The 18,749-nt window shown below is 34.9% G+C and overlaps 1 protein-coding gene across 2 annotated transcripts in view; it reads left to right on the top strand.

The window, feature by feature from the left end:
• The window catches only part of PPP4R3B (protein phosphatase 4 regulatory subunit 3B), a 53,557-nt gene that overhangs the window by 19,574 nt on the left and 15,234 nt on the right, over nucleotides 1-18,749 (top strand). For both annotated transcript variants that reach the window (XM_069583275.1, XM_069583276.1), the window contains exons 5-11: nucleotides 1,673-1,750; nucleotides 3,103-3,219; nucleotides 6,397-6,513; nucleotides 10,257-10,388; nucleotides 11,702-11,804; nucleotides 14,154-14,195; nucleotides 15,560-15,718. In XM_069583275.1, the coding sequence (XP_069439376.1) occupies nucleotides 1,673-1,750; nucleotides 3,103-3,219; nucleotides 6,397-6,513; nucleotides 10,257-10,388; nucleotides 11,702-11,804; nucleotides 14,154-14,195; nucleotides 15,560-15,718 (748 nt within the window). The remainder of the gene's footprint in view (nucleotides 1-1,672; nucleotides 1,751-3,102; nucleotides 3,220-6,396; nucleotides 6,514-10,256; nucleotides 10,389-11,701; nucleotides 11,805-14,153; nucleotides 14,196-15,559; nucleotides 15,719-18,749) is intronic.

Genomic DNA, 18,749 nt, shown 5'->3' on the forward strand with positions numbered 1-18,749 from the left:
CTTCTCTAATCCTTTATGGAGTTTTAGCTGTCAGCACACAAATAATGAATCCTATAAGAAGAATTTAAATGGGAAATAGCATTTATCAAAGAACTGGAACTATTTTCCAATGAAAACATTCTGAAAATAGTTAAAAATCTTTAGACAGGAAAGAAGGAGTTAATCTGGGAGCAATGCAGGAAAAGAATTTATAAAAGGTGTTAAGTTGAGATAAATGTGTACTTATTCACTAAAATCTAAAATATTGAGAAAGATAAATGATTTGAAGGATAAGTGATTTATACAGTTGCACTCTCTCAGAAGGTGAATGATTCAGACTTCCATACATAAAGTCCAAAGGGAATCAAATCAACGAAAGGAACACTTCTGAGTCAGTGAAAGGGGTTATTTGTCAATGATGTGTCTTTGAGTAGCACCAAAGGATATTTATTGGGAGAGCATATTACATTTTCCATAGTCATACCTAGTGCTTTTCATTCATTTTTTCATATATGTTCTACCTTGTTTCAGAAAGGCTTTAAAGAATTGATAGCTCTTCATGGGGGATTCACAGTAAGAAAAGGGGCAGGTATATTAGCTAGCGGTAAAGAACCTGCCAGCAAGTGCAGGAGGCATAAAAGACCCAGGTTCAATCCCTGAGTCTGAAGAGCCCCTGAAGGAGGGCATGCCACTTCAGTATTGTTGCGTGGAGAATTTGATGGACAGAGGAGTCTGGCAAGCCCCAGTTCATGCGGTCACAAAGAGTCAAACACAACTGAAGTGATTTGTACACAACATACTTACTAGCTATATCCTTACTGTGTCATGGTTTGATTTTTATTATCAACCATGTGGTTACCATTATTATAAATAATTTTAGGTTATGTTCTTTTAATTAATTTAAATTATTTGAATAATATTTCATAAAAGTGAATTTTGAAGATTACTAAAGCTTAAAGCATGACTTTCAGCAGGTTTTGATGAAAATCTCTAAAGTGAATTTCAATATTCATGTCAGTTTTTTCCGTTGTAATTTAATTGTTCATACTTATTCTAGAAAATTGGAAAATACAGGTGAGCAAAGAAGAAAATCACTCAAACTCTATTACCAAAAGATAATCACTGTTAGCATTTATAATCTTACCACTATCAGATTTCAGTATTCTGAAATTTGTAACAAATTTGTAACAAATTTGTAACTCCCATTATTCTGATCCACTATGGACTATCACTATCAGATTTCAGTATTCTGAAATTTGTAACAAATTTGTAACAAATTTGTAACTCCCATTATTCTGATCCACTATGGACTAATAATGAAATCTTCAAATTTGTTTGAATTTTGTTTAAATTAAGCATAAATAAATAGACCCTGAACAGGAACTAGAGAAGCACTCAGTTAAAGTAAATAAAGTTTTCATGCATGCCCTTTAGAACATCAAATTTTTGTTTTTCAAATAGTTCTTTAGGGGTTTCTGATTAAATGTAAATGAGGTAATAATATATGTCTAGCTAATATTGAAAGGTATTGTCAAATTTTGAACCTTATAACATGAATATTCTGAAATTTTAAGTTTGTAATGAAACTGCTACTAGGTTTTCATCTACTTTTATTACAATTTTTAAAATCAGATAAGTGAGTATAACTTTATACTTTTGTTAATATTTCATAGTAATATTTCTTCTCATGTAGGAAGATGAGAAATTTTTGTCTGAAGTTTTTGCACAATTAACAGATGAGGCCACGGATGATGATAAACGACGTGAATTGGTAAGTTACTGAAATTCACACTCTTAAAGAGCACTTACTATTTTGGCATACATAGCTTTTAATATTGAGCTTGTTAATTTAAGAGGAAGATTTTTATAATTAGTATAAAAGGAACAGATGACCCTCGAGCAACATATGTTTGAACAATAGGAGTCCATCTAGACACAGATTTTTTTTTTCTTTTTCAGTAGTAAATACTACAGTACTGCATGGCCCAAGGTTGGATATGGAACAATAGATATGGAGGGCCTGCTATAAAGTTACATGCAGATGTTTGACTTAGTGGAGGGTGGGTTCTCTAACCCCTTACTGTATTTAAATTATACTATAAAATGATTGTTCTCAATATTTCTAAAAATTATTATTTTTTATATCTTAGAAGTTTTTAGAGATATTTAACTTTCCCCCCAGTGAGGGAGTATGTGCCTTATAAATTATAAAATCAGGCATGTGGATTATGTTAGGACAGAACTACGAACTCATATATTTTTGTGGTTGTAGAAACATTATTGAGATGCTGTTTTTTTTAAAACAGGTAAGGAGAATCCTGGCAGAAACCAACACAATATTGTAAAGCACTTATCCTTTAATTAAAAATAAATAAATTTTAATAAAAAGGGAGAATCCTTCTTGAATAAATGATAAATAACTTGGCTCTTAGGGATGGTTTTATTTCAAATGTGTTGATAGTTAGGTTTTTGAGATATAAACCATCCATAGGGAAAAGAGAATGGTGACTACTGTTTACCAACAGTTTACCATTTTTTTAAACTTTATAGTCAGATGCTAAAGAAATACTGAAAAAGAATTAGAGGTTTCCTAGGAGAAGGCAGTGGCACCCCACTCCAGTACTCTTGCCTGGAAAATCCCGTGGACGGAGGAGCCTGTTAGGCTGCAGTCCATGAGGTCGCTAAGAATCGGACACAACTGAGCAACTTCACTTTTCACTTTTCACTTTCATGCATTGGAGAAGGAAGTGGCACCCCACTCCAGTGTTCTTGCCTGGAGAATCCCAGGGACGGGGGAGCCTGGTGGGCTGCCGTTTATGGGGTCTCGCAGAGTCGGACACGACTGAAGCATCTTAGCAGCAGCAGTGTAAAGGGGTAATTTTATAAATGAAAAAAGTAATATGCCATTAATAAATAACTGTACCAAAGATGAATTGGCTGATTTGAAGTCAGGGTATCCTGGCTCCTCATAACCTAAAGAACATAGAAACCATGCTATAATAAATGGTAGCTGGGTTTTCAGGTCCTTGAGGTTTAATTCCACACTGGTAGTTCACATTACAGTTTGCCCCAAGGTTTCTTTTAATGTGTGTAGGCTTCTCACTATACTTTCTAACATTACAGGTTAATTTTTTCAAGGAATTTTGTGCGTTTTCTCAGACATTACAACCTCAAAACAGAGACGCATTTTTCAAAACTCTGGCAAAGTTGGGGATTCTTCCTGCTCTTGAAATCGTAATGGTAATTATATAGCTTCATTTCATGTTTTTGAAATTGAAAATTTGTATAGTTTTATGTTGTGGATGGGAAATAATTTATTATAGTAATGCATGCTGAATGTTTTAATTGTAATTCACTTGGTAGTGAATCATCTTCAGATTTTTAATAACTTAAATTTATAATATTAATGTGTGATTCATATACTATGACTTCAAGTGAGTAAAAATCCCACGTTTTTACAAGACTATTATCTCTCCTATAACAAAGTTAAGTCTGTTTCATAGAAACTAATAAAATTCCTTTCCTTTTTAGACCAGTGAGTAGGGGGAAGGAAGATGACCAAGGGGGCCTGTGCTGCAATATGGGGTAGAGGGAGTGATTTTCACACTTCAGTTTATATGAACTATATACAATGGCATTTATTGTATGAAAAATAAACAGATTTTAAACTATTAACTCATTTATTAATAACACATAGTTAACATAAATAACTTTGATGAACAAATAATTTTTCCAAAACAAACAAAATTTGGTGAGACGTGGCATTGTTATCACTTTTTTTGCCAGTCTCTTTGATGTCTGGCTTAATAGAAGATAGCTAGATTCTGGTAGCAGCTTCTGCATTTAATCTGTTATGATATCACACTTTATAGCCTCTGGAAAACCCCACTAGACTTCTGAGAGACTGGGAGTGAAAAAGGCCAGTAATACCTTAATACTTATTTTCATAAGTACTATGAAAAATAGTTCTACTCTAGTGCACTTTTCAAAAAGGTGTTATAACCCCCTTTTGGAGTTGTTAGACCCCTCCCCAGGATTCCCTGGGCCACACTTTGAGAACTGCAAACTTAGGGAATGTTTTCAGAAAAACCTGGAGATTTTTAACTTACGAATCATATGTCCTTTCAGTTCAGTCACTCAGTCGTGTCCGACTCTTTGCGACCCCATGAATTGCAGCACACCAGGCCTCCCTGTCCATCACCTCCTCCCGGAGTTCACTCAGACTCACGTCTGTCGAGTTAGTGATGCCATCCAACCATCTCATCCTCTGTTGTCCCCTTCTCCTCCTGCCCCCAATCCCTCCCAGCATCAAAGTCTTTTCCAATGAGTCAACTCTTTGCATGAGGTGGCCAAAATACTGGAGTTTTAGCTTTAGCATCATTCCTTCCAAAGAAATCCCAGGGCTGATCTCCTTCAGAATGGACTGGTTGGATCTCATTGCAGTCCAAGGGACTCAAGAGTCTTCTCCAACACCACAGTTCAAAAGCATCAATTCTTCGGCACTCAGCCTTCTTCACAGTCCAACTCTCACATCCATACATGACCACTGGAAAAACCATAGCCTTGACTAGATGGACCTTAGTCGGCAAAGTAATGTCTCTGCTTTTGAATATGCTATCTAGGTTGGTCATAACTCTTCTTCCAAGGAGTAAGCGTCTTTTAATTTCATGGCTGCAGTCACCATCTGCAGTGATTTTGGAGCCCCAAAAAATAAAGTCTGACACTGTTTCCCCATCTATTTCCCATGAAGTGATGGGACTGGATGCTATGATCTTCGTTTTCTGAATGTTGAGCTTTAAGCCAACTTTTTCACTCTCCTCTTTCACTTTCATCAAGAGGCTTTTAGTTCCTCTTCACTTTCTGCCATAAGGGTGGTGTCATCTGCATTTCTGAGGTTATTGATATTTCTCCCAGCAGTCTTGATTCCAGCTTGTGTTTCTTCCAGTCCAGCGTTTCTCATGATGTACTCTGCATATAAGTTAAATAAGCAGGGTGTCAATATACAGCCTTGACAGACTCCTTTTCCTATTTGGAACCAGTCAGTTGTTCCATGTCCAGTTCTAACTGTTGCTTCCTGGCCTGCATACAGATTTCTCAAGAGGCAGGTCAGGTGGTCTGGTATTCCCATCTCTTTCAGAATTTTCCAGTTTATTATGATCCACACAGTCAAAGGCTTTGGCATAGTCAATAAAGCAGAAATAGATGTTTTTCTGGAACTTTCTTGCTTTTTCCATGATCCAGCGGATGTTGGCAATTTGATCTCTGGTTCCTCTGCCTTTTCTAAAACCAGCTTGAACATCTGGAATTTCACGGTTCACGTATTGTTGAAGCCTGGCTTGGAGAATTTTGAGCATTACTTTACTAGCTTGAGAGATGCGTGCAATTGTGCGGTAGTTTGAGCATTCTTTGGCATTGCCTTTCTTTGGGATTGGAATGAAAACTGACCTTTTCCAGTCCTGTGGCCGCTGCTGAGTTTTCCACATTTGCTGGCATATTGAGTGCAGCACTTTCACAGCATCATCTTTCAGGATTTGAAATAGTTCAACTGGAATTCCATCACCTCCACTAGCTTTGTTCGTCGTGATGCTTTCTAAGGCCCACTTGACTTCACATTCCAGGATGTCTGGCTCTAGATGAGTGATCACACCATTGTGATTATCTGGGTCGTGCAGATCTTTTTTGTACCGTTCTTCTGTGTATTCTTGCCCCTTCTTAATATCTTCTGCTTCTGTTAGGGCCAGACCATTTTTGTCCTTTATCGAGCCCATCTTTGCATGAAATGTTCCCTTGGTATCTCTAATTTTCTTGAAGAGATCTCTAGTCTTTCCCATTCTGTTGTTTTCCTCTCTTTGCATTGATCACTGAAAAAGGCGATCCTTTAGGTACTACTTAATGGGGAAAAATCATTCAGGATCACTACCTTAGAAAACTAAGTTATGGAAAGAAATGAAAATACCCAGATTGTTTTCAAAAGCATCCTCTATTAAAAGAGTAAAAGAGAGACTCAGTTATTCAGGTGTAAACTGGCAAATCCAGGGCTAAAGACAGATTCTAGAAAGTTTTGAAGCCTTATCTGAGAGACATCATTCACATTTTTGCGTTTGTTTAAATCAAGAATCTTCCTTCTTACCCCCCAAATTTTTTGCAGCATTTATAGAGCAGTGCTTTATAATCCTGTGCTCATTCTTTTATTTGAATTCTATGAATGTTTAGTTTTGTGATGGTTAAAAAAAAACACACCTGGCTGACACTAATCATTAAGCTGCCTAAAGTTTTTAGTATTTGTAAAAGAAAATGATGAGAGAGGTGTGTATTTTGATTCTAGTACCATGTCTAAATCCAAAATACGTTTGACATAGATCTGGGAGAAAAGAGGGGGTCAACATTCTCCAAGTAATCTGATTCTCCTTTTATCAGGGCATGGACGATTTGCAAGTCAGGTCAGCTGCAACAGATATATTTTCTTATCTAGTAGAGTTTAGTCCATCCATGGTCCGAGAATTTGTAATGCAAGAAGCCCAGCAGAGTGATGACGTAAGTGGTACTGTTTTGGTTCTGTGTGAATTACCTATAGAAAAATGTTTGCAGACTGTTGAGAGGAAAGGGATATAACCATAATTTTAATCTTTTATAAAGAATAATTGGATTTCTAATCAGTTGTGACTTTGGCAAGCCCAGAATATATAGCAGTTGATGTGTTTATTGTTTAAAAAAAAAAAAAACATTCAAACTAGTATTGAGATAGATTTAGTGAATCTAATGAAATGTAACTCTAAACCCTTAGGTCAAGGACTTTTCTAATATAACTTAGAAGTTGCTCTTGCTTGTTCAGATGTGTCTGTTATTTTAGTGAGGATGAACATTTAATAATGAAACCAGTGTTGTGTTTTCCACTACAAAAATGCCAAACTTTCCCCTTAAACTGTTTTAAAGACAAAATGAACATATGTTCATAATGAAGTACCTTTATATTAAATATATGTTAGTGTTAAGTAGAAAATAACTAAAATTTAATAATGTTTCTTCTTAAAGAACGTCTAGATTCCCAATTCTAATTTGATTCTTTTATGTTTTTGTTACTGTTAAATTAAACTATAGTTTTTTATGCGTTATTTTTAATTTCTTAATGTCTGTTTAGATTTTTGCATTCTATTTTTGTTAGATATTTCCAGTTTTTTTAAGGCAGTTTTTAGAATCAGGACTAATGCTGTTGTTCAGGTAGTAGGAAAGAAATAGAAGAAATATTTTGTATTAAGTATATTTTAAAGTTTAAATGATGCTAAAGCTGACTAAAGAAATACTTAGTTTGTTAATCGATTTACCATGTCACTGTTGATACCATCTTAGTGTCATTTTTATAAAAGGTAACTTTGAAACAAACACATCTGTTACTTCATCCTCAGTGATGCATGGGATTATGAGCATTCATCATAAAATCTCTAAAAACCTAGTAACTTAGAATTCTTAACTTAAATCTTTTATTTATGTTTTCATTAGAGATATTTCCTTGTTTACATTTAACTGATGCATGAGGCATGGGGAAGCAGTTACTCATTTTTAACATTGAAAAGTCCCTTTTTAATTTCTCTTTTTCTTGTAGTCACAGTCTTCAGTCTGATTTCCCTGAATTTTCTGAGGTCTAACAATTTTCCAGTTTAAAATTTCTGTTTACATCAAAATAAGTTAGCCCACAAATGAAGCTAAATTATTTTTTCTTTAATTTCCAGAATTAAGGAGTCTACATGCTGAATTCTATATTAAATTGGTGGTAACACTGAAGAAATAACTTACCTCTGTATTCAGTGTGCAGTTAATGTTTTAGTGCTCTCTCAAAATAAACGTACAACATTCAAACTTTTCTTTCTAGTACTATAGAAAAGGTTTGGTTTTAGCAACATGGATTACAGGATTAAAATGTGTTAAGATACAAGGAAATGTTAACATTTTTACTATAGTCATTATATCTATACACAGATTCTGCACAGATTCTAATATTTTCTTGATCTTATCAGAAAGTGTCAGTGCAAATCTGTCATGTAAGTTTGTCATGGTTGCCACTTGACTAACAGTGACTGTATAAAGTTGTGGATGATAAAATATATCTTAGCATCTAGAAGTTAAAAAGTTTTTAAGAAACCTTGGAAGCAGTGGAATAAAGTATGTTCTTTGTTTCCCAATCAGAAAACAGGGAGGCCAGCCGATTATCTGGATAATACCTAATTCCATGTGTAGATACCCAGAACTTTCCTTCTGTTGCTAATTATTTTCCTCTGTGGCTAATTATTTAAGAATTGAAAAAATCTTAAACCCACTTAAATGTACTTTAAAAACAAAAGTATGTATTTCTAAGAATACTATGACATGGGAATGTGATAAAACCAACAGAAGTATTGTTTCTCTAAAACTTGATTTAGAAACTGTTATACCAAGGCTTTGAAGCATCTCCCAGAAGCTGTAACTAATCTCACTCATGCTATTTAGATGAAGGGTGGCAGACTTTTCTTAAAGGGCCAAAAGGTAAATAAGACTTGGTGGGTCCTTTAGGCTCTATCGCAGCTACTCAACTCTTCCTTTTTAGTATGAACCATCTATAAATGGTTTGAAAATGAATAGGTGTGGCTGTGTTCCAGTAAATGTTTTATTGTAAAGCTATTTACAAAGTGAACAACCAGTCAGGTAGTTTGGTAGTTTAATGACCCCTGACTTAGACTCTGGAATATTGCAAGTAAATAGTGGTGGCATTTGGAAGCTGGTTCTGAATTGAAGTTTCTAATTGCAAAGCTTCTCTGATAATATAAAGAGAAGTAAAACTCAGAGACCATGGTAGTAAAGCAACATTAATGGGATAGGAGTTACTAGGCCTCTCCTAAGACTACAAATTTAAGAGAGTATTCTCAAGAGTAGATTTTGGTGACCTAGCACTGGAATAATGTCACTGTGGTTACTCTTTAATGGCCTATTTTCAGATCAAGTCATAGTGTGACATCCAAAGAAGTGATTTTCCTGTTGTTTGTTTTAAATCTCCATTATTTTGCTAAAAGTTGCTTGATCTTGAGTTTTCTAGTGTGATAAATGCCATTGTTGGAGAAGCAGATCAAGGAAAATTAGATTTGTTTTAACCAGAAAAGAACTTTACCATGCAGTTAGAAATGCTGGCTTGAATTTTGAGAGTGGTCTGACTTTAATGACTGCTGAATTTTAGTTCCATTGGAGAAAACAGCATGGAAGAGTTAAAATACGGCCACTTACCTAGCTAGTTATTAGCTGTGCTGCCGTTAGAGGCTTGGTCCTTTAATTTAGCTGTTCCTCCTGTTCATCAAGTTTGCTAAGAAAATGAAGCCTGTTTAACAGACAGTGAAAGTGAAAAGTCACTCAGTTGTGTCCAACTCTTTGCAACCCCATGGACTGACTAATATAGTCCATGGAATTCTGTAGGCCAGAATACTGGATTGGGTAGCCTTTCCCTTCTCCAAGGTATCTTCCCAACCCAGGGATGGAACCCAGATCTTCCACATTGCAGGCGGATTCTTCACCCGCTGAGCCACGAGGGAAGCCCGTTTTACAGACAACTAGCTTATAACACTGGTAATGCTTTTAGCTCACTGATGAATGTTAAATTGTTCATTATATTAGGAATTATTTGTTCATTGTCTCAGCACATTGTTACTTTGAAGTGGGTTTAGTCATGCATTATAGGTAGACTAATTTTAATTGTTTGCTGAGGTGAGTGTACTTCTGGGATAAGACCATTTTGCTATTCCATGCTACTCTCCACAACATAATCTCTAGCCACATGGTTAATGCCAGTTTTTTTAGAAGTTGATTTTTACTTAGTTTGCAGAATCCAGTAATTAATACTGATAATAATACCTAACATATATCATAGGGCTCATCTCATTTGTTACCCATCTCTTAGTGTCTTTCATTGTCTGGTGTCTACTGTATTACCAGTTGTAGTTTCATATATTTTCTCAGTGTTTTTTTTGTTATCGAGATTGAGAATACATTAGCGAATAAGAATTGCTGGTAAATGATTTTGCTTTCTGTTGCCTATATTGATGATATTGTAAGCTATTATGCGCTCTGATTTTTATTTTGATGGGTTTCTTTTTACTCTAATATGTTTATAGAACTTTGAAGACAAGAGGATTAAAAAGTTTAAATAACTTCATCCATTCTTTTTTTTTCCTTCCTGTATGATTCTGATTTTGTCGTTTCAACTGGTCTGTTTGTCTTATATCCAAACCAGGTCTCATAGAAATCTGTTTTCTTTTCAGGATATCCTTCTTATTAATGTAGTAATTGAACAAATGATCTGTGACACTGATCCTGAGCTAGGAGGTGCTGTTCAGTTAATGGGACTTCTTCGTACTCTAATTGATCCAGAGAACATGCTGGCTACAACTAATGTAAGAAATTACTCTCATTTTGGTCTAGTCAGTTTTAGATGATTTTATATATACTATGTATAAATAGATAAATTATATGTAAATATTTAAATTTTGAAAATTTGTACCATTTTGAAAAGCATTCAAGCATTTGTACACTCAGTATTCAAGTAGTGGTAATACTCCTCTAGCAGTTATTTTTGCTGCAAAATACAAGATTGTAATCTGCTAAAATCTTGGTAAAATGCTAGCACTTCTATTTTTGTTTTTTGGGCTCTGATGTTAGCATCTTAAAAATTAAAACAGCAATGTGAATATAATTAACACTACTGAACTATATGTAAACTTAAAAATGGTTAAGATGGTAACTTCTATATGTTTTTTATTACAATAAGAAAGAAACAGTATGTATCAGATTATGTTAATTGCATGGTGAAAGGAGTGATTACCAAAAAATGACTTAAGGAAATATCACAAAATATTATTAGTGGTTATCTCCAAATGCTTGAATATTTCTCCTTTATAGAATTCCCTCAAATTTAGAGAAAAAGTTTATTTTCAAATCATTACAAGTTTATAGAGCCAATTATATAAAAAATAATGATCAAAAAACCAAAAGGCACTATTTTCCAAATTTCCAAGTAACAAATTCTTAAAACTATTTTTAAAATATCTAAAATCTATACCATTTCTAAATAAACTTGGTATTTGTTCAAATTTGGATACATTGTGAAATCAAATTTTAAGCAGTTAAGTTGTTCTTCCTGCCGCTAAGTCGCTTCATTCGTGTCCAACTCTGTGTGACACCATAGACGGCAGCCCACCAGGCTCTGCCATCCCTGGGATTCTCCAGGCAAGAACACTGGAGTGGGTTGCCATTTCCTTCTCCAATGCATGAAAGTGAAAAGTGAAAGTGAAGTCGCGCAGTCATGTCCGACTCTTTGTGACCCCATGGTCATGTCCGACTCTTTGTGACCCCGTGGACTGCAGCCTACCAGGCTCCTCCGTCCATGGGATTTTCCAGACAAGAGTACTGAAGTGGGTTGCCATTGCTTTCTCTGTTGATAGATTTTCGTTGCATTTCAAATCATACTCATGAAAAAAAATATTTTGAATAATTTTCCCTGGAGAAACCTTTTTTTCATTAAATAAGTAATATGAAATAGGTTTGTCAGTTCTTCAGAAGTAAGATTAAGGTGAATATAATTTTGTTGAGTCTTTCACAGTATCCTAAAGTATCTCTTATTTGTATATGACTTGCACTGCTAATTCTTGAAGATGTTCTATTAATTATAAAGATAATAAAGTTTTTATTTTAATTCTGTATATTTCAGAAAACTGAAAAAAGTGAATTTCTAAATTTCTTCTACAACCATTGTATGCATGTCCTCACAGCACCACTTTTGACCAATACTTCAGAAGACAGACGTGAAAAGGGTAGGGCCTCTTACTTACCTGCTTATGATTTCTGTTTTAAAAGATCAAGATAAGAATTAAAGCTAACAGGCTCTTTACTTGATGCTTTTTATGACAGGGAAATTATTACTTAAAATTTTAGCCTGCAATACAAAATCATGGTTTCCCATGTTTTAGAGTGTCTGTGGTAGAGAAGTGTATACAAAATGTGGCAGAAAGTATTACACCTTGAGGAAGAGAAATGTAAACACTTAGCAAGAGAAGCTTGTTCCCAAAGTTCTTAAGAGTTAATATCAGAGTAAGTATGGAGAGTATATTGCCTACATTAGAAAATCCAAGGGAACCATCATTTTAGAGTTGGCAATACAGTAAAAAATGCTTTAATTTCAGAACATAAGGATCAGAAGTTTAATTAAGTTGGTTAAAGCAGAGAATAATAATTTTTTAAAATAAACTAAACATTTACTTTACATGCTGACTCTTAGTGCTAGTTCGAATGGGGTCAAGTCCTTTTTTGTTTTTGTTTTTTTCTTTCTGTGTGTGTGTGCATGTGCGTGTATGTTAGTCACTCAGTCGTATCCAACTCTTTGCTACCCCACAGACTGTAGCCCACCAGGTTTATCTGTCCATGGAATTCTCCAGGCAAGAATACTGGAGTGGATTGCCATTCCCTTCTCCAGAGGAACTTCCCAACCCAGGGATCAAACTCTGGGCTCCTATATTGCAGGCAGATTCTTTACCATTTGAGCTCCTGGGAAGTCTTTTTTTTTTTGTACATGGGTTTTCTTTCATTGTGGTGGCTCAGACAGTAAAGAATCTGCCTGCAGTGCAGGAGAACTGGGTTCAGTCCCTAGGTTGGGAAAATACCCTGGAGAAAGGAGTGGCTACCTATTCCAGTATTCTTGCTTGGAGAATTCTGTGGACAGAGGAGACTGGCAGGCTACAGTCCAAGGGGTTGCAAAGAGTTGGACACAACTGAGCAACTAACATTGTCACTTTCACTTTCTTTTCTTCAATTGTATTTCCATATTGCATTCTTACATATAATTTATCAGCTATAATTTCTGGTTTCAGTTTATTAAAGTAGAGTAAAAACTGAAACATTTTTTTAAGCAATCTGATTGTAGAATTCTGCTGTGGTTTTAAGTACTTTCCCTTTAAGTGTTTAAGTATTCATAATTTTGTGCATCTAAGTTGAGTTCTGCTGTATTTAACCTAGCCATAGATATTACAGTTCTGTGACATTTAATCAGTCTGCAGTGTTTAAATTATGTGATCATGTGCCAAATATAACTAGCTAAAGAACTGACTCTTTGAGAAGTATACAGCTCAACTGATAAAATGAGAAATGTTGGGGGGCGTAAGCTCAGAAAATAATGGTTTATCTGTTAAATCAGTTAAGAGGAAGTCAGTTAAAATGTTTGTTAAACTAATAAAAATTGTACACCCTAGATAATACTATCAGCTCCATTTTTGAATTTATATCTCAGGGGGCATTTATGCATATGCATGACAGATATAAGAATGTTGTTGCATTGTTCACTATAGGAGATGAAAATGTAGCATATTTGTATGGTGGAATACTAATTAGCAGTCAAAATAATTGAATTTTGATCTGTCAACTGATTAGTTCTCAAAAATATAAAATTGAATAGATAAAAAAAGCATATCACAATGTTTTCTTGCAGAAAGTTTCCATTTATATAAATTAAATGCATTTTTAGCTTTTATTTTAAAGTAAAACATTTCCAGCATACAGAAATATTTAGATAATAGCATCACAGATATGTATTTCCCATTGGCTTTGTCAGTACTGACTTGTGCTTTTTCCATTTTTAAAAAATAAATTATACATAGTTTCTTATGCATTCTCATTTTACCCCATCCCCATCCCTCAAGAAATGCTGAATTTGGAGTTTTTCACCCCTGTTTTTTATATTACTGTGACATGTATAATGTGGTGTTATTTTTTCACAGTAACTTGTTTCTAGCTTTCTGCTGTTACAGACAATGCTCTGGTGTACATTATTATGTTTCCTTACATAAATATGCTCTAAGATGTGAGCCTAGGAATTGAAACTTTCAATATTCTTAATTTTTTTTAATTCAAAGCATAAGTGACTAATTGTTAAAATTTGTGTTATCATATCAGAACATTTGATACCATCTTTTAATAATTGTTCATCCGCACCCAAGTCTCTAAAAAAATTGCGGATAGAGGTATAATATTTGACTGAAGCTCCTAATTCTTAATGGTTATTATGCTGGTAAAATGAGGTTATGATCAAAGATGTGCTTTGTATGTTGTAAAGTCCTAAGGAAGTGTGAGGTATTATTACTAAAGTCACTGATTTTAATTATTTTTATTAGATAATATAGTTGGATCTAACAAAAGCAGCACAATTTGTCCTGGTAAGTATACATTCTTATTTTATGAACTAATAGAAATTATAAGTTTTTTCCTATTCAGAATATAATGTACTTACACAAAACTAGGAAAGGTTTATTTTCGCCCCAAAATCCAAAACTAGATTTTTTTTTAAAGAAAAAAATTCAACTCTAATATCAAAGATGGAAAATACATTTGAAACTTTGTTGTTTTTTTTCTGTAAATTTAGACCTTATGTCCTGCATTTTTTTTTTTAGAAGACCTCTAAAAGTTGAGGATTAGTTCCTTCTTATTTTTTAAATACAGTAAACTCAGGCAAATAGTTAGGAAGTAGTCTTCATAACAGTCTTTGCATACATAGATGGCTCATGAATCTGAGTATAAGCACTGTTATTTCTACTTGGAACATATGTATCAGGTATTGACCTGGTAATACGGAAAATATGCTGTGTGTACCTAAGCATCCTGTCTTTTCTACCAGGCTCATCAGAGTTCTAGGGAAGCCAGTTTCAAATAAGAAAGGAATTCAGGGGTTGAATTATTAGATACATAGTGAGTGATTTCACATCCTAATTTGGGAAAGTGAAAACAAGACATTTAATTTTAACACTACAGATTGCTGTTGCAAAATCTTTTGTAAATAAAATTTGGGAATTGAGAAATTAAAGAGAATTGTTTTTAATGGTAATAATGTTTTCTTGCTTAAAATATTTACAGTAGGTATGGGTAATTACCTATATATTCAATCTTGATATTCAAGAAGCAATTATAAATCATTCCATGAGTATGTAAACAAAAGCCTCTTGAGGAAGAAAAAGCTGGAATATTTTAGTAGGCCTTTCATCAATATCATGATTTGATGTTAAAAAGATTATTGTCTTAAAATCTTGATATAATATTTTTCACTTGATATTCAAACAGTCAGAAATGTCCTTTTCTTAAAGATGTCTGTAAAGAAAGCATATTAATTTTTCTTGAGAAATTTGTGTTGCACCATTTTAGGCAAAAAGTTTAGGATATTTCCTCTTTACTATGGGGTAGATCCTTTTATAGACCCATTAATGTTAATAATGATAGCACATATTACAAAATCATTACTAAGAAAATCTCAGTGCAATGAGGGTCTTATTATCATGTTTGTAGACTTTTATTTAACATACTTAAATATTTTATATTAGAGCCTTAGAAAGTATTTAGTAGATAAAACTACTAATGCTTCTGGAGAGTCTACCTAATGAAAAAATAAAAATCTGTAGCTTCTTTAATTGATACAAAAATTAGGAGAAAACAGTTTTACTTTTCTTCTAAAATAAAGGATTTATACTTAGTATTCTCTTTGTCTAGATGTGTTGCAGTGTATATTTTCATACAATGATTTTCTTTGCAGATAATTATCAAACAGCACAGCTGCTTGCCTTAATTTTAGAACTACTCACATTTTGTGTGGAACATCACACATATCACATAAAAAACTATATTATGAACAAGGACTTGCTAAGAAGAGTCTTGGTCTTGATGAATTCAAAGCACACTTTCCTGGCCTTGTGTAAGTAACAGTTTTAATGAACATTCTTGTAAAATGTCTTATGAAACAATATTTTTAATTGTTTTAGTCTTTTATTTAAAGGACAAGAGGAACAGGTCATAGTGCTTCTCCCACCCACATATTGCTCACATTTAGATTCAGTTGTGATATAATACCATGTGCAGTGATATCACTAACAGAACCTCTCCTGCCATCTTTTACATCTGTTTCATCAAACTGTCATTTAGTAGTGACTCTTGTTTTTGAGATATGGGCCTTGATATGTATTTCTGTAACTCAGGCTATTTAAACTTGTAAAATTAAGTTATGGTTAGCCCTTCAGTAGACTACTTGGACCAATAAAAATCAAACTTTAATGCTGATGTTTGCTCAAAAGTGGATTTTTGGCACACTCCTTTTCTTCCTCATAATTTCACCTGCAGATAGAGCAGCTCTCGAAATAAGAGTTTTGTGGATTTTTTTCTGAGCATGAAAATCATAGTTAAAATGTAAACATTTACTGTATAGAGAAGAGGTTAATCTCCCTCAGTTCAGTTCAGTTTGGTCGCTCAGTCGTGTCCGACTCTTTGCGACCCCATGAATCGCAGCATGCCAGGCCTCCCTGTCCATCACCAACTCCCGGAGTTCACTCAGACTCACGTCCCTCGAGTCAGTGATGCCATCCAGCCATCTCATCCTCTGTTGTCCCCTTCTCCTCCTGCCCTCAAACCCTCCCAGCATCAGGGTCTTTGCCAGTGAGTCAGCTCTTCGCATGAGGTGGCCAAAGTACTGGAGCTTCAGCTTTAGCATCATTCCCTCCAAAGAAATCCCAGGGCTGATCTCCTTCAGAATGGACTGGTTGGATCTCCTTGCAGTCCAAAGGACTTGCAAGAGTCTTCTCCAACACCACAGTTCAAAAGCATCAATTCTTCGGCACACAGCCTTCTTCACAGTCCAACTCTCACATCCATACATGACTACTGGAAAAACCATAGCCTTGACTAGATGGACCTTTGTTGGCAAAGTAATGTCTCTGCTTTTGAATATGCTGTCTAGCTTGGTCATAACTTTCCTTCCAAGGAGTAAGCGTCTTTTAATTTCATGGCTGCAGTCACCGTCTGCAGTGATTTTGGAGCCCCAAAAAACAAAGTCTGACGCTGTTTCCACTGTTTCCCCATCTATTTCCGATGAAGTGATGGGACTGGATGCCATGATCTTCGTTTTCTGAATGTTGAGCTTTAAGCCAACTTTTTCACTCTCCTCTTTCACTTTCATCAAGAGGCTTTTTAGTTCCTCTTTACTTTCTGCCATAAGGGTGGTGTCATCTGCATATCTGAGGTTATTGATATTTCTCCCAGCAATCTTGATTCCAGCATGTGTTTCTTCCAGTCCAGCGTTTCTCATGATGTACTCTGCATAGAAGTTAAATAAGCAGGGTGACAATATACAGCCTTGACGTACTCCTTTTCCTATTTGGAACCAGTCTGTTGTTTCATGTCCAGTTCTAACTGTTGCTTCCTGACCTGCATACAGATTTCTCAAGAGGCAGGTCAGGTGGTCTGGTATTCCTGTCTCTTTCAGAATTTTCCACTGTTTATTGTAATCCACACAAAGGCTTTGGCATAGTCAATCAAGCAGAAATAGATGGTTTTCTGGAACTCTTGCTTTTTCCATGATCTCCCTACTACAACCTTAATTTTTAAGGCTTTAATAAAGCCAGTGTTAACTGCCTGCACTACTTCTTTTCCATTCCTTTTTCCATACCTGTGCAAATTTACATAAACATTCACACATGTATAGGTTTTCATGTTTTATTTTTATAGAAACATGATCATGCTAACACATATCTCAGCCCCTTCATGTTACTCTAGCTCATTGGATATGGCATGAACTAATATTTTTCCTAAACATAGCTGAGTAACACTTCATAAAGTGGCTCTTCCACAACTTATTCTACCATTCTCCACTATATGGATTACAAAATTGTTTGGGTATTTTGCCATTCCAAATAATAATTGTAGTAATTAGCCTAGTACATAAATCTTTACTGGTTTATTTCCGTAAGGTAGATCCTCAGTATTGCTATTGCCGGGGCAAAATGTTACTATATTTTTAATATATCCTTTTTCAATTTTAATTTAACATTATAGCCTCCAGATTACTTTCTCTAAAGGCTGAGGCACCTGACATGAAAAATGCACTCATTGAACAGCACTCAATATGGCTGCTTTTTTAAATGTTATCCAGATGATGATGGAAAATGTATTCTGTTTGTGTTTTAATTTATATTTTCCTTGATACCATCTTTTCACATTTTAGTGCTTTTGTATTTTATCTGCTCTGAATTGCGTAATATCTTTTTCTTAGAGCTTTTATATATTAGAGATATTGGCAATTTATCACATCTTGGGGAACAGAATATCCCGTCTCATTTGTCTTTACCTTGACTGTGGCATGTTTTCCATATAATTGCTATAAAATTCTTCATGGTGACAAATATGTCTTTATGGGTTTTTTTGTCTTGCTTAAAGTCTTCTATGTCCTAAGTTTATGCAAATATACTCCTTGATTTTCTTCTGATACGTTTTTTGTTGTTTTTTGTTGTTGGTTTTTTTTGCCAGGCCTTTTTAGTATGTGGGATCTTAGTTCCTTGGCCAGGGATAGTACCCTGCACTGGGAGTGTGGAGTTTTGTTTTGTTTTGTTTTTTAATAATTTGAGGTTTTTTGGTTTTTTTTGGCTGTGCTGGGTCTTCATTGTTGCAGGGGCTTTTCTCTAATTGCAAGGAGTGGCAGCTACTCTCTAGTTGCCTTGTGCAGGCTTCTCGTTGCAGTGGCTTCTCTTATTGGGAACATGGGCTCTAGGACCCGCAGACTTCAGTAGTTGTGACAGATGAGCTCAGTAGCTTCAGTTCCAGGGCTCTGGAGCACAGGCTCCATAGTTGTGGCACACAGGCTTAGTTGCTCCAGGGCACATGGAATCTTCCCCATCAGGGATCAAATCAGAGTCTCCTGCACACCTGCTCAGTTGTGTCCAACTCTTTGCAACCCCTGG

Source organism: Ovis canadensis, chromosome 3, assembly GCF_042477335.2.
Source record: "Ovis canadensis isolate MfBH-ARS-UI-01 breed Bighorn chromosome 3, ARS-UI_OviCan_v2, whole genome shotgun sequence".
In the NCBI taxonomy this organism is placed as follows: Eukaryota; Metazoa; Chordata; class Mammalia; order Artiodactyla; family Bovidae; genus Ovis; species Ovis canadensis.